The sequence below is a fragment of the Rhamphochromis longiceps genome, linkage group LG3 (assembly GCF_057381845.1).
Source record: "Rhamphochromis longiceps isolate RC_006_pf linkage group LG3, R_longiceps_female_GT1.1, whole genome shotgun sequence".
In the NCBI taxonomy this organism is placed as follows: Eukaryota; Metazoa; Chordata; class Actinopteri; order Cichliformes; family Cichlidae; genus Rhamphochromis; species Rhamphochromis longiceps.
This window is the reverse complement of record NC_140559.1, coordinates 44,184,648-44,211,750: the sequence shown is the minus strand read 5'-3', so window position 1 is coordinate 44,211,750 and position 27,103 is coordinate 44,184,648. Positions and strand designations below refer to the sequence as shown.

The window sequence follows — 27,103 nt, the reverse complement described above, 5'->3', positions numbered from 1 at the left end:
CCCGCCTGACAACCGGGGATAAAACAGACAGCAGTTAATACTCTTATCTGCTCTGTGCTGGTGATGGCCTTGAGTGGCCCTGATTCCTCTTGGGTAAGAAATCTATTAAAGCAGAACATCTGGGGTCAGGGTTTCAGGATGTACTGAAGCAGGCAGTTACCGAGCCTTAAGTGGCTGCTTGTTTCACAAAAGGACCGTATGAGTTAGAGATCTTTCCATTACAGTCCAACTTCTGTATATTTCTGCGAACAAATTTCATTTCCTCTAGCCACTTAAGCTGAATTACATCAGCGCGGAAAAATAATCTCTAGAGAAAAGATGAAACCAGAAATTCGTACAGTTAACTTAAGACTGAAGGCGGATGAGGACTGCAGCAAATCGTGAGTTTGCTTGACCTTTGAGATTATTTGATGGGATGTCACTGTGGGACTACTTCTCAGGTCTAATTCAAATGCATTTTAGCCATCTTTAACCCTCTAATGCCAAGTCTATCACATTAGATGATATGAGTTTTGTGAGTTTTTGAGACTTCTATATAATCAACTTTCATACCCTCACCATTTCTACACACAGACAATAAAGCAGTCTTATCAATGCAGTCACATTGTATGACTAGAACAGTGCTGTGGTGGAAAGTCTTTGACTGAAGCATAAAAAAAGATCCAAACTCAAATCAAGACAGTTACATTTTTGTATTAAATGTCGATTTAATGACTTTAACAATGTCACGTGAATATATGTTTATCCAAAAGACCTGATCTGGATTTTTCCAGACATATAAAGTTCTGTACAAATGTCTCGAGACAACACTCACTTCTTTATATCTTACAATGGAAAAGGGAAATAGTTGCACTGATTTACTGAACCTCCAAATATACATGGAAATACAGTATATGAAGGAAAAACAGAGTTTGGTATGACTTTATTCTTCAACACAGCCTGAACTCTGAGCTTTCTTGTTGTTTAAGTATGTCAAGTTTCTGGGGCTGTGGACCCAGCGTTTTAAGTTTTAGTTTATTTTGATGTTTATGTTTAAGTTCATTAGGTTAGCTAAGTTCATTTGTTTATTAGATTCCTTGTGTTTTCTACCCCTGTATCTAAGTTTCCCTCACCATTTATGTTTCATGCCATGTGTTGTATGTTACCAAGTTTGTGTTGCAATGTCTGAGTTCCATGCTGTTTCCTGTTTTATTGTGAAGGTCCCTGTCCTATGTGCAGTGCATCTAGTTTTGCTTCCCCTTGTCTCATTAGGTTTGATTTGTCCCATCTGTGTTCCCACCCGTTCCCCATCCCTTTGTTATCTCTCTGTGTACTTAAGTCCTCCTTTGTTTGGGGTCAGGTTGTCTGTTGTTCACGTCATGGTTCCATGTTTCAGGTATTGTTGCATCCAGGCCAAGTTTCATGTTGAGGGTTTTTTCATGCTTATTTTTAGTTCACCAAGTTTAGGTTAATGTTGGTTTTGCTTCAGTTTGCCCTTTGTTTGTACCTTTGTTACCTGCCTCATTAAACGACTGTGACAAAGTAGACTACAGGAATAGTTCTCGAGACATCTTGAAGGACATTCAAAGCTCTTCTTTGGAAGTTTCTGCCTTTCGTTCTGTTCTCTGTCGAGATGATGCCACACTGCTTCAATAATGTTCAGTTCCAGTCTCTGGGCAGACTAATCCAAGACTGACAGTGTTTCAATGTGTGGCTTTTTTATAATATGGCATAACATTTCTGGAAAACTCTAAACTTCTGCTTACGTAGCTGCTCAAGAGCAACAATACGTGGATTATTTCAGTGCCTAGTGAGTTTAACATTAGTCAACATTGACAGGAATACTGTAGCTTTGTTCATGTACGTATGTGTTCGTCGGTTTAGCATTAGGGAGCATGATGGGCAAACAGTCGCTGAATAAACCGGTTGCCCAGTACATGCAAGTGTTTATCAGCTGAGCACTAAAGGGAAACCGAGCAGTGAGTGCCAGTGAAGCTATTAATACAAGGTCGTATCCGCATCTGGGCTGAACAAGTAAGGCAGATAAAGATGAGCGTTGCTATTAAGTGACAATTAGCTAAAACGAGTTTTAATGTTTGGGGCAATCGGTTTCTGGGTGACGTAGAAGCTCTTATCTCACAGGAATATGGAAGACACAACAGTGACTTTGTTTAATCTGCAACAGTGTAAACAACTGAACTGTACAACAAAATAAGTGTAACAAATTGATAAGGGAGGCCACGGGCAGGTTTCAAGCCTTTAACTCTGTTGATAGAAGTTAGAAACATGTCAACAGATACAAAGTTTTAACTATGCTGAAATGCTAAACAGTAACAAGTTACAAGCAAGCACTTCATTAATATTTGAGCTCAGGTCACAACATTTTTTGAAACACAACTCCTGGTGTGGTAAGTAAACTGAGAAGAGAGCCTACCTGATAGAGGAAATCTTCAAACACAAAGTAGTAGTCGTCATTACTGGCGGTGAGCTTCACATCCTGTCGGAGAGGACGTTTTGAAATTACAATGATCTCAGAATGACGTAACGTTACAGATTATTGATGAGCACAGTGACAATGTAACTTACCTTATAGATAAGGTTGTCCACCAGCAGGTTATGCTGTATGACTCCTGCCTTTAACTGTTCATAATGCATCACATCCTGAAACAGCAGAGAGCCAACAGGTTTAATGTCAACTTTCAGGCGGTTTCACATTCAGAATCCATAAATCGCATTGCAAACGTAACAGGAATATTCCCCCCCATTTATTATTTAAAATATACCTCACTCTCTTTAACAGATCCCTCTAAGTCAAATTTATGCACCTTCTCTGTCTGTGACTACAGCAGGTTTGAACGAGGCTTCACGCAGAGGTGACGTGTTTCCGACCGCATGGTTAAAATCAAGCGCGCCTCCGGTTTGAGACAGGTTATCATAAATGAACCAAAGAAAGAGCATCTACACGATGATCGGCAGTGAACTGAGAGCAAAAACAGACGTTTCTGTGATTCTGACAGCTGAGCGAGGACACAGAAAGCACTGTGGTAATATGGACAGCGTCAGCAAAAGATAGCTCCGACAACTTCTGCTAAAATACTTCAAGTTTATATCTCCTGCTGGTATGGAGTGGAAACATGGGTCACAGCAGTTCACTTTACAGGTTAGATTCGTGGATAGTGAAATAGATCTGAATTGGACACCACTCTACAAAACTTTAAAAATAAAAGATAAAAAAATAAGAAATATCCCACTGTGTTAAATCAGGTGTAAAATGGCAAACTGTGTGATACAATAGGATCACAAAAAGAGTGCATGTTTATGACCAGCACTCAGGAAGCTGAGGATCCCTATTCAGAAGTAGGGATGCAGCCTGGCTCTTACTACAAAGTCCTGCTGTTTATAGAGTCTGTATTTACGCTGCTGAATCAAAGTGTGTTGTGTATACCGGTTTGTTTTGTTGTAAATAAATAATAAACTTTGATGTTTTATGGTGATGTCAGCCTGCTGTGGCGTCACCTCGTAGAGCGTCATATTGAAAAAATAAGCTCTCTCTGTGCCCCATCATATGATATATTAATCAATAGTGTTGAGTAGTGTTAGCGCTCAAGATCAATTTTGACCTTGGTCAAATGTTTAGCCCACCTAGGTACTCATGTCCGCCAAGGCCCAATATATTGTTGTGAAGATGATCCAAAAAACACTGTGGGTAATACAAAGTTTTTACTCTGACCTTTAGGGTCGAGCTGTTATTGGCATCTACTAGGGATGCACCGATACCGGTATCGGGTATCGGCCTCGATACCACATTTTCTAAAGTACTCGTTAAAAGTCCCCCAATACCAAGGACCGATACCACGGTCTGAGACCTGCCTATGTTTGAGCGGCATGTAAGGGGTTAATCAAAGGCCCCGAGTGCCCGCCCCCAGGCCCCGGCTGCAGCTCAGAGCGGGGAGAAAGCGAGGCGAGACATATCAGCTGTGTGGAACTATTTCAAAGTGAACGAAGACGCGAAAACAAAGGCGGACTGCAAATTGTGCTCAGCGAAATTGTCCAGAGGAGGCTCTAAAGGTAGCGCATTTAACACAAGTAATTTAATCAAGCACCTAAAATCCCAACACAACAACGAGTACAAAGAGTTTACCCACGCTTATTAGCACAGAGGAGCATAGCTGATGCTATAGCAGTGGGACGGAAAATAGTTGGGCATTTTAAACATTCCGCTTTAGCCTACTCCCGCCTCGAGGACATTCAGGGACAGCTCAACCAGCCAATAAAGAGACTGCAGCAGGACGTACAGACGCACTGGAACAGCACGTATTACATGCTCCAGTCCCTCATTGAGCAAAAGCAAGTGCTGGGCGTGTATGTGTCCGAGCACGAACTCCCTGACTATCTCACCGCTCACCAATGGGCTCTTATGGAGACGACTGTTGCCATCCTCGCCCCCTTTGAGGAACTAACTAAAAAAGTGAGCAGCTACGACACACTAGCCTCTGATGTCATCCCAGCTGTGACTGTGCTAGTGAGACTTCTAAACAGAGAAACAGACGAACAAATGTAAAATTAAATTTTGTTTTTTTATAATTACACTGAACAAAAATATAAACGCAACACTTTTGTTTTTGCTCCCATTCCCCATGGGATGGACGTAGAGACCTAAAATTCATTCCAGATACACAATATAACCATCCCTCCCAAACAGTGGTCACAAATCAGTCCAAATGTGTGGTAGTGGGCACATCTGCTATATTGAGATAATCCATCCCACCTCACAGGTGTGCCACATCAGGATGCTGATCTGACATCATGAGTAGTGCACAGGTGTACCTCAGACTGCCCACAACAAAAGGCCACCCTGGAATGTGCAGTTTTGTCTCACAGCAAAATGCCACAGATGCCACAAGCAATGAGGGAGCGTGCAATTCGCATGCTGACAGCAGGAATGTCAACCAGATCTGTCGCCCGTGCATTGAATGTTCATTTCTCAACCATAAGCCGTCTCCACAGGCGTTTCCGAGAATATGGCAGCACATCCAACCGGCCTCACAACCGCAGACCTTGTGTAACCACACCAGCCCAGGACCTCCACATCCAGCAGGTTCACCTCCAAGATCGTCTGAGACCAGCCACCCAGACAGCTGCTGGAACAATTGGTTTGCACAACCAAACAATTTCTGCACAAACTGTCAGAAACCGTCTCAGGGACGCTCAACTGCATGCCCGTCGTCCTCATCGGGGTCTTGACCTGACTCCAGCTCGTCGCCGTAACAGACTTGTGTGGGCAAATGCTCACATTCGATGGCGTCTGGCACGTTGGAGAGGTGTGCACTTCACGGATGAATCATGGTTCACATTGTTCAGGGCAGATGGCAGCTGAGAATGTCCCAGTTCTTGCATGGCCAGCATACTCACCGGACATGTCACCCATTGAGCATGTTCGGGATGTGCTTGACCGGCGTATACGACAGCGTGTACCAGTTCCCACGAATATCCAACAACCTCGCACAGCCATTGAAGTGGAGTGGACCAACATTCCACAGGCCACAATTGACAATCTGATAGACTCCATGCGACGATGTGTTGCACTGCATGAGGCAAATGGTGGTCACACCAGATACTGACCGGTTCTGGGACCCCAGACCCCCAATAGCGCAAAAAACTGCACATTCCAGGGTGGCCTTTTGTTGTGGGCAGTCTGAGGTACACCTGTGCACTACTCATGATGTCAGATCAGCATCCTGATGTGGCACACCTGTGAGGTGGGATGGATTATCTCAATATAGCAGATGTGCCCACTACCACACATTTGGACTGATTTGTGACCACTGTTTGGGAGGGATGGTTATATTGTGTATCTGGAATGAATTTTAGGTCTCTACGTCCATCCCATGGGGAATGGGAGCAGTAACAAAGGTGTTGCGTTTATATTTTTGTTCAGTGTATTTATTCTGTAATATGTTGCATACAACATGCTTTTCATTTTAAATAAATGTTCTTAATTCCAAACTAGTCCCTTGTTTGTTTGTTTTTTGTTAAATTGTAGGACTAAAGCTGTTACCTGCAAATTTAAATCATGTTTTTATTAAGTACTCGGTATCGGTATCGACGAGTACTGAAATGCAAGTACTCGTACTCGTACTCGTTTCCAAAAAAGTAGTATCGGTGCATCCCTAGCATCTACCCTCACACAAAATTTGAAAATTATACCTTGAAAACTTTGAACGTTAGACTGCTAACAAACAGACAAAACAAACAAACTGATTGCACACTTCCTCCCTTCAGGGGAAGAACAAGGTGCTGGAAACATTGCCCAGAGATTTAAGTCCAAAGTAACATGACAGCACCACGCAGCTCACCAGCACATCCCAAAGGTGCTCTATTAAACTGAGATCTGGTGACTGTAGAGTTGCTTTTGTCTTCCTGTCAGCTCAAAGCAGTCTGTCCATTCTCCGCTGACATCCAAAGGCAGAGAACTGCCACTCACTTGATATTTTCTCTTTTTCAGACAAATTCTTCCACATCCTAGCGATGATTGTGTGGGGAAACTCCTAGAAAATCATCAGTTTCTGAAATAATCAGACCAGCTCATCATCAGGCACCAACAACCATGCAACATTTAAAATGACAGCCTTCTCCCTCATTCTGAGCCTTGGTCTGACATCAGTTCATCTCGACCACATCTGCTGCCTAAATGCATTGAGCTGTTGCCGTGTGATTGGCAGAAATTAAAGAGATTCGAGATTTACACAAGTTGAACAGGTGTGCCTATTAAAATGGCCTGTAAATGTCTATATTTCAGCATCAATGACACCTCCACAGTTGTGCATGTGTGCCATTTGCGCTAAATGCGCCGCCACACCATCGCAGATCTTGTTAACAACTGTTTACAATGCCAATGTGTACTCTTCTTCAGTTACATATAAGATTTAAATGATTTGCACTTTGCATTATTTAGTTTAATTACACCGCGTCCCAAACTTGTTTTCGAAATTAGATTGAGACTATTTAACATTTATCAAAGCAACACCCAAGTCATTTGACTGAAGAGATTACAGTCTTCATATTAGATCTACTGAAAGATAATTCTAATTCATAATATACAAAATGCAGACAATTTTGCACCAGCCACATTTATCCTGTCTGTAACTAACCAACTGTGACTGTTTAATGTGTTTGCCCTTGTGGTATCCAAAGCCATGCTAACGCTCTCCAGACCTCAGCCGGTTAGCCCACATAGCTCTCTCTAACGAATCAATCTCTTAATCACAAGCATTGTTTTTGCAACTTGCCACCAACATGAGACTCTGGATTGCAGCGTTTACACAGACCTCTGCCACACACACAGGGAGCCACACTGTTTGTGCTAACTGTGCTACACCCCCCAGCATCTGATTATGTTAACGTTTCTACAAACAGTCGCAGCGAGCCGATAAGCAGCACACCAGCGAATGCACGGATTGTCTAGTGTAGAAATTGCAGTTCAGTTGGTGTTATACATCATGTGTTGGTTTTTAGTGCACGGTATAAATGCAAGGATGCAAAGTGTTTAATCCTGGTGCCGTTCTCCAGGGAAACGAATACACCTGAGGTCCAATGGCCCCTCAGCTCCAAACCGTTAAGCGTGAATATGGATGCAGCTGAAAATTTCCCCTTGTAGTAAACATGCCCTCTGGGAATCACTGCAGCTGTGTGTGCACGGCTGCTCTACAGCAAACACAGCCAGCTGACGGTGGCCACCAGAGTGCAACTCGGCCATGTGTGTGTGCACAGTGTACTATACCTGTGGCTGGTTCGTGGCGTTAAGGATGAGGGCCCACAGGTCTGCCCGGAGCCCGGTGGGGCAGCCCTGCCTGCTGGACTGCTGTGCTGCTGCGCTATCCTCCTCCATAACCACTACACAAGAGACATGAAGACAAAACAGAGAATGGGTGCATAGCACAGCTGTTATTCACCTTAGGACCAGGCTTCCTTCACCTGGCAATTCCCCACGTAACATTCAGAAAGAGGGTTTAAAAAAAAGTTCCCAAAATGTTAAACTTCTCTCAGTAATTCATGAAGTGAAAAAAAAATATCACAAAAATCTGCTTCTGAACCCTGATGATAAAACATTTGATTATTAAGAAGTCAGTGTTTTTGTCTGGTTAACTGTGACAAATTTCTGACATTTGACAGACTAAATGACAGATGAATTCAAGAAATAATAATGGATTACATAAAAAAATTAGTCATATTCCAGAAGCGAGAATTTCAAATGATGTATTCTTCTTCTACACAGGAGTTGGATTTGTGTCGGTATTTGTAATTGCTGTAAGAGTACGTCTTAACGTTCAATGTAAATACACGAATGTTATTTGTGGCCAAGCCCAAACCATCACAACTCCACCATCGTGCTGACAGATGTTATGAGGCGTTTGTGCCGATATGCTGTCTAAATATCTGCAAGTTGGTCTCGTCTGTCCAAAGCACATTGTTCCATAAGTTTGTTTAGATGCACCTTTACAAACCTAAGCCGTGCTGATATGTTCTTTTTATAGAGAAGAGGATTTCTCCAGTTATTTGCAGCCTTGGGGCGTCCACTCCTGGGAAGCTCTCCTGCTGTCACGAATGTTTTCCACTTGTGAATAATCTTTCTCACTGCTGAATGATGGACTTCAGATTGTTTGGAAATGACTTAGTTACTGTTAAATAATGACACAGTGTAATATGTGCTGTTGTGCTGTATTTAAATTCATTCAAGTCCTCCTAAGGACCAGAAGATACGTTCTAGTCCTCATACCTAAAACCTTAGAATTAAAAGAGGGTCTACTTTCTTTTTTAATTGGCTATATAAAGGTAAAACAGTAGACTGGAGGAAGAACACATGTATGTATATGAACAACTGGAGGAGAAAAGAGTGGCAGGCCTAAAAAAACAAAACAACTAAAGCAGATGAAAAGTATCTGAAAGTCATGTCCTTAAAGAGCTTGAAGAAATCTTGAATAAAGCAAAGACCTGACATAGGACGTTCCTATTGTCCTAGCAAAAACAAATAAATGAAGGGTGGCTCACGACTGTATACAAGATATTCAAAATATTCAACATTTATTGAGAATTCTGCAAGAATCCTCGACAAGTAGCACAAAAATGAAAAGACTGAGTGTGGAGGATGTTTTTCTCCTCAAAAAAATGTATAAACATCAAAAATATTAACAAAGACATTCCCATAAATTCTGCGTAGCTTTCCAAGAAATCACTCAGGCGCATGCTGGAAACAAACTCTTGAACTTCCCCATTCTGCCCTAAATCTCTGTTGTGACAGGAGCCAAAAACACACAGCTCTTGACTTAAGGTGCTGGTCAGTCATAACATAAACGAACACGCTCCTCGTTTCCTACATTTCGTATTCGAGTGCACTTACTGCTTCGTCTGGACCACGAGGCGCAGCTTAGGCACAGAGGCGAACAGTAGATCGAGGGTCGTGGTTGTGTAAATAAACTACTGCCTGTGTTTGTAAGACTCTTGTTGGCTGATATCTGATTTGGCCGTCATACAGGTGGCGTTGTTACAGAGCAACGAGCTAACAGTTAAAGTGTTACCAATCTGAATGCTCGTGCTTCCACTCAGAGGCGGCAGTCATTCACTGACTCACACAAATACTTCCCGTTAGAGGTGGGCGCATCGATCCAATTATCGATATTGTTGATGCAACGCTGGCATTGGTACTGGATCAGTACTACTGAGATAGGATGGATACATGGTTTCCTTTAGAGACAGACGCAGGTTGTAGGCTAAAAGTATCAATATTAGTAGTGGCAGTACTAGCCCTGTATTTTCTCTTGGTATTGGATCAGTACCAAAACATACAATATCTCACAGCACTACTTCTCAGTACTCTTTCTGCATCACACTTTCTGCTTGTAACACTTGTGCCTATTTTGGGGCTTCCATAAATGGGTCACAGTTGATATAATTAGATTAGTTTTGAAAAGATCTCCATAAAAAGGCTCTTAAATACAAAAATTAGAAACAAGACTGTCTGCTCATCAAGTTTCTGTCTTATTTGGAGTTATCCTTTAGAAGTCTTAAAAAATGACGAGGTAATGACATTCCTGGTTGCCTCTGTTAGGACACTTAAGCTGCTACATATTTGTACTTAGCATAGAGGAATGTATGGGCAAAAATGGCATTCAAAGCAAATATCCTTGTTTTTTGTTGTTTTCTTAAGAGAAATTTCATGTTATATTCATTGAAAGGACATGTATTTCCTTCCTTGCCTTCCCAAAAGACAAACAAACTGGTACATTCTTGACCAATAGGATGTGGATTTACACTACATTGCCAAAAGTATTCGCTTGTCTGCCTTCACGCGCATAAATGAACTTTGAGGGTCATCCCATTCTTAGTCGATGTGGTTTAATATGATGCCGGTCCACCCATTGCAGCTTCAACTCTTCTGGGAAAACCTTTCGAAGGTTTAGGAGTGTTTATGGAAATTTTTCACCATTCTTCCAGAAGCACATTTGGAGGTCAGACACGCCTTCACTCTAATTCATCCAAAAAGGTGTTCTATTGGGTTGAGGTCAGGACTTTGTGCAGGCCGGTCAAGTTGTTCCACACCAAACTCACTTATCCATGTCTTTATGGACCTTGCTTTGTGCACTGGTGTGCAGTCATGTTGGAACAGGAAGGGACCATCCCCGACTGTTCACACAAAGTTGGGAGCGTGAACTTGTCTAAAATGACCCCTCCACCAATCGTCCATCCGATTGCCAGACAAATAAGGTTCAGTCACACCACATTGACGTTACACCACTTCATCTGACTCTTTGCATTGCACTTAGTGACGTCAGGCTTGGATGCAGCTGCTGAGCCATAGAAACCCATTCCACGAAGCTCTCTACGCACAGTTCTTGACCTAATCAAAGGCCGCATGAAGTTTGTTGGTCCGTCACTATTGATTCTGCAAAAGTGGGCGACCTCAGCGCACTATACACCTCAACCTAGGTGAGGTGTATAGTGCGCCTAGGTGCTTGATTTTATACACATGTGGTCATGGAAGTGTTCATTAGAACACCTGAATGCAGTCATTTTGGATGGGTGAGTAAATACTTTTGGTAATTTAGTGTACAATGAACAAAATCTCATGAAGAAAATAGAGCTCAACAAAGCATTTCCACAAAAAAAAAAAAAAAAAAAGGAATAAAAACAAGAACCAAACACTGACCTTTTTTTCCGATTTGCACATACTCGTTTTCAAACAAGTCTGTACAGGAACGAGAAAGAAAGCACAGATCCATCAGTGGTGCTATCTGCTCGATTTACAAACAGACATGCTGGATTCTATTTCAAGCCTGAACACCAAAGTGTAACAATGTCGATATGTGGCCTTCACCGAGATGTTGTTTGAGAAATCCCAGACGGCCCTTGTGGCACAAGAAAGGAACAAGGACTGATATGAAGTCCCTGTGGTATATACACCATTAAAGCTCTCTGTTCATTAGGTAAACACATTTATTCTAGAGTATTCTTTCTTAATCACAACCAGAAATGTGTTTAGGTCTGGTATTAAAATGCTGCTGAGTGATAATTAAAATTGTTATGATCTAAGCTTGCCTACAAATTATGTATTTTATAGGACAAAAAGTCCTCTGAAAGTTTTTAAAACTAATGAGCCTCTGATTCTGCCAAACGGCTGACACAGCGCTGTAACAGGGAGCTTCTTTTCTTGATGGTTAGATGAAAACAATGATGGCACTCTCACATATGTATGCCATAAACTTACAAAACTCTACAACCACCAGCATGTTATCGTTACAGTTTGAACATGTCTTTTAGGGCATGATAACTACCAAGCTAAGTATCTGCTATCAGCCTTCTCATCCTTCTCCTTCCAAGAAAGGAGTAATACCTGGATGGATGAGTGCGTGGTCATCAATCCCCATCTGTCCACTGGTCAGGTTCAGCTCTGAGTAGGCCTCTCTCTGAGAGTTTAACACAACAGACACAAAACGCATGAATAAATGTACAATCTATTCTTCTTTCAGTTCAAAGAATACACTTCTACCTCAACACAATGCAAGACGTTTTTATTAATAAACACAAAACGTTAAAGAAAAAGAAATATATTAAGAGACATTATTAAGACACCCATGACTTCTTCATATTTTGCTTATAAGGCATGAGTGACGAGTTATGAAAATAAGTGACAAACAACACAGCTATTAGTCAGGATTTAATAGCTTGAACAGCAGCCAGGGAGTTTCACTGCTGCATAATGACAAAAAGCTATTTCCCCTTGTTCAGAGTTTGCTCTGGGCACCACTACCACTGAGCTACGAGGCCTCTCTGGGCGATACTGCTGTAGAATATCAGGGATATTCAGGTTGAGAAACAGCTAATAAGCCTTTAAACTGGCAGCCAGAGACTTAGGAATTGGAGTGATGTTAGCTATCCTTTGAATAAGCTGCTGGTGTCTGATCCCACTCACAAGGACAAGTTTTTCCAAATCCCTATGACCCACAAACATGTGAAGTGAAGTGGGGAGGAACACAGATCCCTACCAGGTGTGGGATGTCCCTGACATTGAGAGGAACCTGGATGAGTCCCCAGTGACTCCTGACGCTGATGTCCTCGCTGCTATCGTGGTTGGGGTTCCGCAAACCGATTAGGACCTGTTTAGACAGCATTTATGTAACATAATGGAGTTCAATCCTGATAATAGCAGTAAAAAAACAAGGCGAGGAATGTGCTTACTTCCAGAAAGTCTTTCGGAGCATAGACAGGCCTGAAGCGACTCAAATCTGCAGCGATATAAACACGTAAACAATCTTTACAATGTGTTATGTAACAGCAGTCAAAAAAGCCATTTCTTTGCGAACTTAATTTATCAACTTCAACTTAAACACACATCTATGCAAATTAAAGGCCAGCTCTAAGTGGAACTTCTGTCCACCGTCTTCATAGCACGGCAGTAAGTTCCAGTCCCGTGTCATCCTCAGAACAAGGCCACATTAAGGCTTTCGACGAGAGGAAGGGGTGCTGCTGGTTATCTCCCTACCAGGAGTCTGGACAGCTTCTAGATTCACGATCCAAAATGTTTACAGCCAAAGGACGGCACATCCTAAATGTTATTATACACCACTGAGCACTGTTAGGACACGAGATTAGGGTGTTCTTTGTAAACGCGGTGGCCTGAAGTCAAAGTGGTACGCATCTTCTGACAACAATAAAAACTCTTTTTAAACAACAAAAATGAATTCATAGCACAGGCTCAGTCATCTATGGGGAGGCTTGGCAGCACAATTCCAGCATGTGCTCTGCAAAAAGCTACATTGTGCGCTATGCAGATGTTACAGAGCCCGAGTGCCTTAGAAAGCCTTGGCTGCATTAGGCTTAGGAAGCAAACACGGAAGTAGCAGATCTGGTTTTGAGATGTGCTAAGCTGGCGATAAATACAGCAGCGCCTGAACGCATCAACACTAATCTATCATAAAAGGCAGATTGCTCGAGGCCAAATCTCCTGGGTAGTGTCTTGAGACCTGGTTCATCTGTGCCCATCTCGTTCCATTTGTTGGTGAGCTCCTTCTGCTCCGCCGCGGGCCTCTGTGGAGCAGGCGGAAAGACAAGATTTCAACAAACAAATGCCGCACATCCCGTCTTAAAAATGTCACATCAGTATTGCGTTCGAAATAATAAGTCATAAATACAATCGTGCCTGTGCAGAAGCAAGCAGTAAAACTGATAAACAGACTCCAAACAACACAGTCTGGATATCGTCAGTTAAAAAAGCTGCTCGGGTTTAGCCGCAGCTCATAGCTCAGTTGGCTCAGGGTTAAAATGATGCAGGGTTTTTAATTTGTTCTACTTGCAACATCTCTAGAGAAGATGTTGCAAAATAAAAACAAAAAACCCTACAAACTAAAATCTATAAACTTGGCTGTGATTGTCAATGTTTTAGTTACCATGTGAGCCAGAGGCACTCCAAGCTCTGTGCTCATGCTGTTCAGGCTTTTGAGGACACGCTTCTCCCAGCTGGCCTGTGTAAGAGACACACACATGCGCACACCTTAGTGATTTAAAAGTGAATTTGGCAGACAAAAATGATAGGAGTCAGGGAGAAGCAGAGAAAGTGAGGAAATAAAAGCAGACGGGCCGACCTGTGCCTTGCGCATGTAGACCAGCGGCTCTTTGAGATGCTCCGGGGGAGCCGGGGGATGCCTCGGGGGCAGCTGGCTGGAATGAGCAAATGCAAGTAAGACAACGTTGCCGACTGACACACAAATAACACCACTGTGTTTTTTCACAAAACACTTACAGCTTTGGGGAAAATGAAGCCGGTCGTGGCACAAAGAGCATCTTATTTTGAAAAGAAACACAGCTGAAAGGAGGAAACTGTCAAACAAAAGGGAAATCTTACTTTTTTTCCCCTTTACAAAAAGCAGGCAGTCAGTCTCCATTAGAGCCCACAAATGGACACCAGATGAGTCAGAAGACATCTCCAAATGCACAACCCCCCCCCCCCCAGCTAAGCCTGCTTAGGGCATGCTGAATGATTCAAGGTCTCAGAGCGTTAAACAACGTTCACCCCAATCTAAACACCTATAAGAGCACATAGCGCCAGAAGAAGGAGCCATTAGTCACTGTTATATGTCACCCTCTCAAAGCAACGTATTAAGTCCTTGTTTCAGACTGAGCCTAAGGAGAGACAGTCCGGTGCTCTTCGAGATAAGTGAGTGCAGCACACGTTTCCGAGCTTTTTACGGAAGAGATAAAAAGGCCTCCAGCCAAACGGAGATTTCAGATAAAAAGAGTGCATAAATGTGGATAACAGTGGAGGGATTGTTAGTCTTTAACGTTCAGGGAACAATGGCTTTTTAGCTACAATTTCAGTGTTTAAAACCAAACATTTTTTTAAAGGTAAACCAATAACACTAAGAGGGAAAGGCAGAGGAGCCAAACTTGTGCAGGAGAGAGCAACATTTCTACCAAATTTTAAAAAAACCCCTGCATTAATCACCTTTAAATAGATAGTAGTATACCAGCTTTTATATATTGTGTTATTATATTGTGCGTGTTGGATTTATGTGTAAACAAGGTGTAGAATGAGATGAATCTATAACATTAACGCAGTCTGATGTTGGGTTACGTAACCAGTCTCTTCCATGAAGCCGTGCCCGTGTTGTTGTGCACGCTCTGAGTCACTGCACGCTCCTGACCCCGTTCTCCCTCTGCTTCTGCAAGTAAACCTGGCTCCACTCACTCACACGTCTTCATTATTTCCAACTTATTTGGAAACTTTCTTTAAAAAAAGAAAAGAAAAAAGCAGCGACTTTCTGCACAAACCTTTGTCATGGTGCTGGACTTTATTGAGTTTCCTACTTGTTTCGATTTTGATCATTTCCCCACTGTCTCTTGGATTCTCTTTTTTCTTCACGACTTCTCTCATCTTTCGTGTAACTGCTTCCTGTTGTGTTTTGGTAATTGTTTGTCCTTGTGCGTCTTTCTCTGCCTTGACTTCTTGAGTTTGTCTTCCCTCTGACTCCCCGATGGTGTTTTGTCTTCATCTGCCTGACATCCTTCCTTTGTGACTGTCAGCCTCACCTTAATTTGATCCAACCTTGTCTCCTTCTATAATCAGCTCTCTGTTTACATTAAGTCTTATATAGATCATCTCTATCCCCCTAATGTGTTTCAAAGACTTCAAAGACTTTACCCGACTATTCTCGAAAACATTTGCTACTCTTCACAAAAGAAGGTTGCCATCAATTTGCACCTTGACCAGATGCGTTTTGTAGTCATCAACAAGCTTCAGGTATAATTCTGGCGGATATTTGATCGCTCTTCTTGGCACAACTGGTAGATTTCCTTTAAATTTCTTGGTTTCTTGGCTTTTAAGCGTAGTCCACAGATTTTCAGCAGTGTTGAGGTCAGATTTTTGGGAAGGCCATTCCAGCTATTTAACATTAGCTTGCTTTGTCCGCTCCAAAACCATGTGTTCTTAGGATCTTGCCCTGTTGGAAGACCCAGTTGTGTCCAGGTTTCAACCACGTTGTTGATTTCAGGTGAAGTTGGAGAATTTGGAGGTAGTCCTACTTTCTCATTATTCCATCCACTCTGTGATGGCAAAAACTTTTCTCCAGAAAGTATGTGGCCTGTCCACGCATGTAGCTGCTAATTTCAGTTGAACTTGAAGGTGAGCTCTAAGAGACTTTCCCAGCTTGTCTAAATCTACAATTCTCCTCCTCAAATCTTCACTGAGTTCCTTGGACTTTCCCAGTGTTCTGCGTATTGTTCAATCCATCGAATGGTGTCAAATAAATCCTTTTTGTGCTAGAAAGAGAAGTGACCGGTTGTAGTCGATCACAATCACTGGTTGACTACAATGATCAACCAGTGATCATTCGTTAATAGGCCTTGGGTTTGTCAAGTTAAAAGACACTGTAGAACCTTTAAGAGCACTTTTTAAAAGATTAAGTGAGTGTATGTATATATTTGTATATATTTGAGCCTGCAGGTATACTTTGACCCTGTGTGGATTTATGGAAGCCCGTTTCCACCAGTAAAAAAAACAAAAAAAATATTCATAACTCGAAATTTTGACATATTAACTCGAAATTGCGATTTATTAACTCAAAATCTGGAGTTAGCGCTGCCAATCAGTAATCTACATCATTTTCTTGTTACCTGGAAGGATCTAGCGTAGAGGAATGCGCACTCAAAACCAGATCGAACATATTGGCACTTTCAAGAGTACGTTTGCTGATAGTAACGCCATGTGATGTAGTTAATAACTGTGGGGATGAACAGAAAAGTATTTGACCAGCATAATATAATCTGCAGTATGATCATTGCTTTAACAATGTAACAGATAGCTTTAAGATGGCCTTAAGATGTTTATGCATACAAGTTATTATATTAATTTTGTATTCCAGGTGCAGTTATAACTATTTTATACATATTGCATATCTGTGCTTATTTGAGTTGATGTTCAGGTTCTTTAAAGGTCGTAAGCCTCACTGACGTGACTGTTCAGGTGATACATGCTGAGGGAAAACTAGAACATAGAAGGAATTGCAATACATGCTTACAAAACACTTATATCAGGTCATTTTATATTAAGGTTTTAGTAGAGGTTCTTGGTTAAAACATTTATTTAGTAGAAGACATACACATAGTCTCAGTGAGCCTCTGTCCAGGTGAAAGGCCAGAAGTGCAACAGGTGAATTGAGAAAGAGCATTTGAGGACGAGACACAGACAGTAGGAGGTGAAGAGGTGACACAAAGAGCATGTGAGGTCAACACGTACACACACATTAGTTAAGATTTATTTAGAGGGGAGATCAGTTATGTCTAGACAAGAAAGAGGAACAATTCATTTTAAGATAAGAACGGAAAGTACCAAGCCATGAAAATAGAAGATGATTTTCTGGGTGAAAAGTCATGATGATGTTGATCTGATCTATGTATAAAATGTATCTGTGACGCATGAAGGGGCGTCAGTAAACAAACCCTGATGTTATAAAATAATTGTTTGTGCCTTAGTAAGTCGAAGATCAATTGCTGTTTTCAGTGATCTTCCCACGTGTGAATTAAAATCTTCGTTTGACTTCACCCGGCCGGACCAGTGTGGTTATTTTTCGATCACCTCTTGTACCCTTTCTCAACTTTTGAATCTTAACATTTGGGGGCTTCGTCCGGTGGTTGAGTAAGAGTAGAAAAGTGAGTTTTGAACAAGGAGCTCCTGACCCTGGTTTAAATCTGCCTCTAATAGCAGGTCCAAAGAACGAACCAGTTTATCGCGCCTATAAGGTGAGAGATTTGGAAGCATTGGTTAAACAGCTTCCACCAATAACTGAGGGAGGAGCTAGCTGGTTGAGAAGGCTGGGCGCGCTGACCGAAGGAGAAGAATTAGCGCTGGGCGATTTTCGCGCTTTGGCCGGACGTTGTATGCTGGGTGGTGGGTTAGCAGATGTAGAGCAGATAGCTCAAACAACCAGATATGCAAATGACCTACAATACCATGAGGTGCAGAATGACTTAGCAGATGCAGTCCGGGAGAAGTACCCAACTCCTAACTCTGGAGCCATTCCAAAAATTATTTGGGATCCTAAAAACACACCCAGAGAGTTTTTAGCTAAAGCAAAGGAACAATGGTTGTTAGAAACAGGAATACATCCGGGGAAGGAGGGTGAAAGTAGAGCGTGGTTTCGTTCGGCAGTGCTGGCAGGGCTGCCCAACCAGGTTGCAGTTGACTTGGAAAAGAACCCAGATTTTGCCGTTGCAGACTCGGTGCAGTGGGAGAGACATGTGACCCACAGACTTCAGCAGGAACAGGATTTGGCAAACAAACAAAAGAAAGAGTTGGAGGAGGCACAGGCGCAACTGGTAAAAATACAGCTGACGGAGGCGAGAAACAAGGCAGGAGACAGAAAGAAAGAGGATAAAGAGAGCGCAAGGAAAATAATGGTGGCAAGGCCCCAGCCTGATCCTGTGCCTGACTGGCCAAATCAGGATCCAGGTCTCTACCCTGACGATCGTTGGCCCGCCAATGCACCAAGGCAGCGTCAACCAGTGGGGAATTGGGGGACCGGTGGACCGCAGAGAGGGCGTGGTGGATCCGTGAGGGGAGGACAAAGGGCTCGGAATCCGGGGAATCCTGGCAGTGTGTCTTGGACTGCGTGTCTGAGATGTGGAGCAGAAGGACACTGGGCCCGAGACTGCCCTGAACCGCCGCAGAACTATCAGGGGCGAGGCTATCGATCCCAGGCACGAGGAGGCCCAAGACGAAGAGCTGCTTACGGGGGAGCACATCAAGCTCCAAACCCGAATGCAGCACCAGCCGCTCAGTACCCAGTAGCTGACTGGGGCTGGGAGAGGGAGCAATACTGACGGAGCCCGGAGAAACCGAACAGCGTGGGGACGGCAGAACCCATGCTGTCAATGACCGTGGAAGGCACTGAATTGCCCTTCCTGGTGGATACTGGAGCAACATACTCAACACTGAAGGACACACCAGACAGTGCGACACTTTCCTGTCACACAGTTAATGTGGTAGGCTTTTCCGGGATTCCAATGACACTGCCATTGACGGATCCAGCATTGACACAGCTGGGAAAACAGACTTTGAAACACCAATATGTGGTGTCCTCACAGGTGCCTGCAAATCTCATGGGCAGGGACCTGCTTGTGAAACTGGGAGCCACAATCATGTGCTCACCAGATGGACTGATTGTTACTCTGCCCGGAGGAAAAGAATTCCCGTGTCTGGGATCACCTTCAAAGACTCAATATCTAGTCCAGAATTCTGAACAACCCACTGCCGAAATCTACTGGGGGAGGCTGGTGGAAGAAGGCATTCTGAGACATTATCAGCTATGGAAACCCTGGATAATGAGCCTGGCCGTCTATTCCCCTCCGCGAGATCCTTTCCACGTTACACTCTTTTATGATAGGGAAGATAACGATATCTATCGGGAACAGTTCCAGTCTGATCTTGAGGGACAGACGTGGAATGTGCGAACACATAACATTTATGTTGGACCAGAAGGTGTGGCCGCGGCTGTGAAATTTACTGATGAACAACTGCCTTGGTACAATGTGGGAGAGGATTCAGCCCCTCACATTACATTGGCGGTCCACGAGGGTCATGGGCCAAGAGATCTGGGACCAATGGTCAAGCGGGCGCTGGACAACGCATGCTGGCAAACCACCCAAATTCCAAATGTCTGGTATGCACCAAAATGTAAAATATATCGCATAACTTGTTTGTCCAACGATGCAGTGATCTTAGAACATAAAGAAATCTCCAGAATACATGGCAGGGAAAGAATGGATCATCCTGATGCAGCAGCTGAGCTCTCAAAATTGCCTGATACTTTGTGGTCCGCAGGGCCCACAGATGTAGGTTTAGCTAACTGTTCGCCTGTCCTGTTCCAGCTGAAGTCTGACATACCAATTAACAGACCACAATATAAGCACAAAACTGAAGCAGAAGAAGGTATAGCTGAAACCATTGAAGGGCTGTGGAAAGCAGGAGTGCTTGAGCCCTCATGGTCATTTTGGAACACACCTATTTTGCCAGTGGAAAAACATGGGACAGGGAAGTACCGTATGGCACATGATTTGAGAGCAATAAATGCCATACTGAGGACTGACACTGTGCCTGTACCAAATCCCTACACAGCTTTGACCGAAATTACTGGGGACCAAAAGTGGTTCACATGTATTGACCTAGCGAATGCATTCTTTTGTCTCCCACTGCACGAGTCACTCAGAGACATTTTCTCTTTCACATACAGAGGCCGGAGATTTAGGTACACACGCCTACCACAAGGCTTTGCACTCTCACCAGGAATTTTCAATCAGGTGTTGAAAGAGGCATTGTCCCCATGTCAACTGCCAGAGGGCTGTACATTAATACAGTATGTTGATGATCTTCTTATTGCAGCCCCGTCAGCAGCGGCCTGTACGGCAGCATCGCTCGTGGTGTTGAGCAGATTGGCGGAGTGTGGCTTCAAAGTGAGTAAAGAAAAACTGCAGTTGGTCCGGCCAGAGGTAACATTCCTGGGCCGGGTGATCGCACACAGATCAGTGGGGTTAATGAACACACACAGAGACCAAATTCTGACACATCCAAAACCAAGAACTGTGAAGGAGTTGCTTTCCTTTCTTGGCTTGACAGGTTACAGCAGGCAGTTCATTCCGAACTATGCGGGTAAAACTGCCCCTTTAAGGGACCTGATCAAGAAAGTTGGTGTCCGAAATCTGAAGGCTGAGTTGCCTTGGACGCCGGACACAGAGACAGCGTTCATTTCGCTAAAGCAGGATTTGTCAAGAGCCACAGATCTGGCCACACCTAACTATGATGAGGCATTTTATCTTGATGTTTCAGAAACAAAGGGAGTTGTGAATGGTGTGTTGTTTCAGAAAAAAGGGGGAGGTAGGGATGTACTTATGTATGTTAGCATAAGATTAAATTCAACAGAAGCAAGGCATCCCACATGCACACAACACGCAGCAGGAGTAGCAAAGATAATTCAGAAAACAGCACACATAGTGAGGGAACACCCACTGAAAGTGCTTACCACACACAGTGTAGTGGCCTATGTGAACTCACAGGTATTCACAATGACTCCACTGACGCAACAAAGGTTGAGCAAAATTTTAGAGGCGCCAAATTTGATATTCACACATGAAGGAATAAATATGGCAGACCTAATGGGGTCAGGAGAACCACATGACTGTATTAAGAAAGCCCAGGTTGAAGGAAAAATCAGGGACGATCTAAAGGCAGAGCCCATACTTGGAGCTGAGGATTGGTTCACAGATGGATGCTGCCACAGAGATGAAGAAGGATTGAAAGCGGGCTATGCAGTAGTCTGTAGAGTAGGAACTGAGTTTCAGGTGAAAGAAGCAGGAAAAATTGAGGGACAACAGTCGGCCCAGAGAGCTGAAGTGATAGCCCTAACTCGAGCCCTGAGGTTGGCTAAAAACATGAGAGTGAACATCTACACTGACTCAGCATATGCGTTTGGAGCAGCTCATGTGGAACTGGCTAAGTGGAAGAGAGCCGGGTTCAGAACGGCCACTAATACACCCATCTGTCACAAAAAGGAAATGGAGGAACTGGAAAAGGCCCTGGAGGACCCAGACGAGGTAAGTATTATAAAATGCAAAGGCCACTCACAAGCAGACAGTATGGTGGCAAAGGGAAATCAGAAAGCTGATGAAGCCGCAAAGGAAGCAGCGGGCTACAAAGGACAGAGACAAATGGTGCAGGTAACCCCAGAAGAGGAGGTTAGCACTAACAGCATGGAAGAAGTTAGACAGGCTCAGGAGGAGACATCCCCAGAGGAAAAGGGGGTGTGGGAAAACAAAGGAGCCTGGCAAGATGGCGGTTTGTGGAGGGGGCCAGATGGGCGTCCCGCTTTAACGGCCGAAATGGCGGAACAAAAGGTGAATGAGGCTCACGGGCTTGGTCACGTGGGAGTGAAACAGATGGAGAGAAATTTGTGCCGATGGTGGCATCCTGATTTGAGAAGGATGATACTGGAAAAGGCCAGAACGTGCCTAATTTGTGGGGCACACAACCCAAAGCCAGCAGTAAAACCTGAAGCTGGTAAGTTTCTCATGCCAGAAAGGCCAGGAGAAGAGGTCGTGATTGATTATACCGACATGATTGATACAGGCCCAGGTGGGGTGAGGTATTTGTTGGTGTGTGTGGATGTTCTGACTGGATGGCCCGAAGCATGGGCGACCAAACGTGAAGACGCGAAAAGTGTGATTAAGTGCTTAATCAATCATTACATTCCAAGGCATGGGTTTCCCAAGAGAATTAGATCAGACAATGGTACTCACTTCAAGAACAAAGATTTGCAAGAGGTAGAGAGGATGTTGGGAGTGCAACATAAGTTCGGGACGGTTTATCATCCTCAATCTCAAGGAAAGGTAGAGAGGATGAACCTAAATTTGAAAAACAAGTTGGCTAAAATCTGTGCGCAGACAGGGCTAAATTGGGTCGCAGCCCTGCCCATTGCTCTGATGACCATAAGATGTTCTGTTAACCAATCCACAGGTTTCACCCCTTATGAGCTGCTGACTGGGAGACAGTTTCCAGCACCCTGGACAGTGGTCCCGGTGGAGCAGCCCAGGACAAGCAACAGGTCTCATGCAGAATATTTTAATGAGTTGAAGGCTCTTGTGTCCAGCTTTACAAAACAGGTCACTTGTGAGAGACCCACGGGGAACGGAGAGGTCCCGGACGCAAAGGCAGTGTGGCTAAAGGCCATTAAGCGAAAGTGGAAGGAGCCCCGCTGGACTGGTCCGTATGAGGTGACCGCCCGGACGGCTACAGCAGTCCAGCTGAAAGGGAAAGGCGACACCTGGTACCACTGGTCGCAGTGTGCACCCGCACACGAGAGCTTGGTGGAGGAAAATTTGCCTTCAAAGAACGCAGGTGTCAAGAAACAGAGGCAGAATAAACCTCTTCACCTGTGTAACGGGCCGACCAGTAGTCCACCTGGAAGGCCGAAGAAAGAAGAGCAGCCTAGGAGGAGATCGCCGCGCCTACAGAAAGGAGTGGTAACAAATTGAGAGTTTGAAAAGGGGTGGTTTAAATAAAAAGAGTAAAAAAGGGAAAGTGGAAGGGGCTTGCTCTGTCAATTATGTTGTCTCTATCTGTATTGGTGGGTATTTTGGTGACCTGTGGTTGTTGTCTCATTCCTTGTGCCCGAAGGTTGGTAGAGAAAGTGATTGTAAAGGCAGTGGACCCTGGGGCGGTGGCCCCTATGTCCATGATGCCGATGATGGATCTGGAAGTAGTCGAGTGGACTGAGGAGTGGACAACAACCTGTGTATCGACCTCTGGTGTGCCAGAGGTCGAAAGGGGGATTGTGGGGATGAACAGAAAAGTATTTGACCAGCATAATATAATCTGCAGTATGATCATTGCTTTAACAATGTAACAGATAGCTTTAAGATGGCCTTAAGATGTTTATGCATACAAGTTATTATATTAATTTTGTATTCCAGGTGCAGTTATAACTATTTTATACATATTGCATATCTGTGCTTATTTGAGTTGATGTTCAGGTTCTTTAAAGGTCGTAAGCCTCACTGACGTGACTGTTCAGGTGATACATGCTGAGGGAAAACTAGAACATAGAAGGAATTGCAATACATGCTTACAAAACACTTATATCAGGTCATTTTATATTAAGGTTTTAGTAGAGGTTCTTGGTTAAAACATTTATTTAGTAGAAGACATACACATAGTCTCAGTGAGCCTCTGTCCAGGTGAAAGGCCAGAAGTGCAACAGGTGAATTGAGAAAGAGCATTTGAGGACGAGACACAGACAGTAGGAGGTGAAGAGGTGACACAAAGAGCATGTGAGGTCAACACGTACACACACATTAGTTAAGATTTATTTAGAGGGGAGATCAGTTATGTCTAGACAAGAAAGAGGAACAATTCATTTTAAGATAAGAACGGAAAGTACCAAGCCATGAAAATAGAAGATGATTTTCTGGGTGAAAAGTCATGATGATGTTGATCTGATCTATGTATAAAATGTATCTGTGACGCATGAAGGGGCGTCAGTAAACAAACCCTGATGTTATAAAATAATTGTTTGTGCCTTAGTAAGTCGAAGATCAATTGCTGTTTTCAGTGATCTTCCCACGTGTGAATTAAAATCTTCGTTTGACTTCACCCGGCCGGACCAGTGTGGTTATTTTTCGATCACCTCTTGTACCCTTTCTCAACTTTTGAATCTTAACATAACACAAGGATTTCATCATTTGTGAAGCCACGCTGAAAATAATCAGCAATTTGTGCATACATGACTGGCTGTAATACTGGTGACTTAGCTGCAGCATTTGTAGCTGAGGGCTTCAGCTTCCGGGTAACAAAGAAATTACGTTATTCACGTAGATTACTGATTGGCAGCGCAAACTCGAAATTTTGACTTATTAACTCAAAATTTTGAGAAAATTAAGTCAAAATTTTGATAAAGATAACTCGAAATTTTGAGTTATGGATACTTTTTTGTGCCAGAAACGGGCTTCCATAGTAGATTAGATCAAATTAAAAATTAATTCAAACTTGTACACCCACTTTTTGTTTTAAAGTGTTCTAAGATGTATGCTGTACAATCATACCAACCTGGAAAAGAACAGTTCAAAGAACAGTCATTGAAACCCAAAATTTCCATGAGATTAATTCCCATGATTAGTGGATGTTAACTTCTAACCACCACTGTACTTTCCATTAGAAGTTAGCAACACCTTTACAAGATATTGGGATATTCGGTGTACTACATTTTTAAACAGGGAGATCGTTTTTGGCGCCATCAAGCCAAAAGATACAAAGACAGGATTTCTGGTCTAGGTTGCCCAGCTCTTCTGAAGCAGTTTCCCAATGCTAGCATCTCCTTCACTGGAGGTACACGTAATCAATCATATAATCAAGAATAAAGAAACATGCCCTACTGCATTGTGGGGTGTTTGTCAAGCAGCCATATACACAGATATCACAAGAAATTTTACCCAAAGATGCCAATAAATCAAATTTAGCAATCATGATGAATAAAATGATTTGTATTTGATGGCTTTTCGCTCTGTAGATATACAGAGTGATTGTGTCCTGACTCCTGACTACATTCATGTGTCTTTACAGCATCCTCTGTGTGCCTGATAATGATGATGATGAAGACAGACTTTCATATGTCGCATATTTGCTGTCATATGCAGATACCAAAGTTTAACTATAGAATCTGGGGAAACTTTATTTTTGTTTGTTCCTACTTTTCTGTCAAGGAAAATGAATCTTCCATAGAAAAAGCAATAACCCCTTTGAAGTCTACCAGCAACCATCAGTAGGCTGATATTAGCCAGCAATACACAGCAGTGACTCAGCAGATCGAGCTGTGCATCTTTAGTTTGCTAGGAGACAAAACAAATTAAAATTTCCACTATATCTAATAAGCTAATCATGAGCAGAGGTTTACAAATTTTCCATCCCTAATGTGTAAGCATTCAGTTTCCATCTAAACTGAAATGCACAGAGATCCTCACAGAGGCTATTAGTACATGTAAATGTTTATTTTGACAGCCTAACATTATTTAATTTATGAATGCAGAGATTTTTCCTGGCTCACAACGAGCCTTTGACAGGTGACTACACACATAAGCATGACTGGCCCGCATGGAGGACGCTCTATCTGATATTTACACTTACACATCTGCTCTTTTCTGGAGGCATTTTGTTTGTTTGTTTGTTTGAAATCCCCAATTTAGAAAAAAACCCGATAAAATAGTTCTGGTTTTTTTTTTATTATATACAAGAAAAAACTGTTTACTTTAATGCATTTTTCTCTGTTTTGCCTATTTGATTTTTTTTAACAGTTTTATGCTCGAGCAAATTAAACACATTTCAAAATATCTATTTTAAAATGTATTATGGGCATCAGTTTAGCTCACTGGTTGAGTAGGTGACCATTTTACTATCATCCTGGGAAAATTCATCTCGGGAAAAAGCTCAAATTTGATACAAAAAAATTTCGAAATAAATGCGAATGTTAGACATGGATGAATGCTTGAAGCCATGATGAGTTTTTATAGAGTGATACCAAACGCAAGCATGGCACAAAACTAGCTTTGAATCATTTTGAGGCTGAGAAACCCCAAACACAATGACTGTCATGCTTGAGTAAATTCAACCCCACTGTGTGTGTGTGTGTGTGTGTGTGTGTGTGTGTGTGTGTGTGTGTGTGTGTGTGTGTGTGTGTGTGTGTGTGCAGTGCTTCGTCATGCATGGACAGCTTTACACCAAATGTCACTTACATGTGCAGCTCTCTGTACACTGCATTCTGCAGCTTTCTTTCCCAGCCTGGAAAACATTGGAATTTGTTATTATATGTTATAATATTATTATCACTAAACAGACAAGAGACAACAGCTTAATTATGACTTTGTGAGAAGAGATTTCTTGCAGCTTGCTACCTGATGTTTTGAGAAAACTGCGGACGTCCTCTTTTAGAGACTCCAGTTTTACGTCAGGCTGGTGTAAACACTCCTGAAAACAATGGGGACATGGGGAAATCAATGCTTCACATTCTTAGACATGATGTGGCCTGGATGCTGTGGTTTTAGCTAAAGGTGAGCTAGAAGCAGAAGCACCGTGTCGTTAGCCACATGCTAGCTCACTCACTTTGGCTTGCCTCTCTATCTGAGAGTGTAAATGGCTTCCTCTGAGCCGCTGGATGATCTGAGCGATGGTCAGAGACAGCTCGATGCCCTCGTCCATCCTCCTTCTGGTCAAAGCCCGTTCAGTTATGCGTCTGAAGCCGAGCGGCTCGCTTCACTGCGGCTAAACTGTCAGCATCCAGCAGCCGCCCCCTGCAGAGGTTACTTAGCAACTGAGGACGGGCTGCGTGTCCGCAGGGGAAACAAGAACCACACACTTTAGTTCCGACCTCCTTTTTTCCCATCCAAATGTCAAAATTTCTAGTTAATATCTCCATATTTTGGCTTGATAACTCGAAACTAATGTTTTTATTGTACTATCAAAAATATAGATTTAAGTACAGAGAGAGAAATGTAAGATATTATCCAGATATCACTTTATTCAATCAGCTCGTGTCACCAA

At 43.0% G+C, this 27,103-nt stretch overlaps 1 protein-coding gene across 1 annotated transcript in view; it reads right to left on the bottom strand.

The window, feature by feature from the left end:
- Window positions 1-26,862, bottom strand: part of tbc1d19 (TBC1 domain family, member 19) — a 38,644-nt gene extending 11,782 nt beyond the window's left edge. Inside the window, exons 1-13 of the mRNA XM_085399437.1 lie at window positions 26,666-26,862; window positions 26,458-26,530; window positions 26,299-26,344; window positions 14,115-14,190; window positions 13,920-13,994; window positions 13,497-13,560; window positions 12,712-12,758; window positions 12,519-12,629; window positions 11,867-11,939; window positions 11,183-11,221; window positions 7,760-7,872; window positions 2,566-2,640; window positions 2,414-2,476 (exon numbers count right to left, since the gene is read on the bottom strand). Of these exons, the coding sequence (XP_085255563.1) occupies window positions 2,414-2,476; window positions 2,566-2,640; window positions 7,760-7,872; window positions 11,183-11,221; window positions 11,867-11,939; window positions 12,519-12,629; window positions 12,712-12,758; window positions 13,497-13,560; window positions 13,920-13,994; window positions 14,115-14,190; window positions 26,299-26,344; window positions 26,458-26,530; window positions 26,666-26,761 (951 nt within the window). The 5' untranslated portion in view covers window positions 26,762-26,862. The remainder of the gene's footprint in view (window positions 1-2,413; window positions 2,477-2,565; window positions 2,641-7,759; window positions 7,873-11,182; window positions 11,222-11,866; window positions 11,940-12,518; window positions 12,630-12,711; window positions 12,759-13,496; window positions 13,561-13,919; window positions 13,995-14,114; window positions 14,191-26,298; window positions 26,345-26,457; window positions 26,531-26,665) is intronic.
- Window positions 26,863-27,103: the final 241 nt, after the last annotated feature.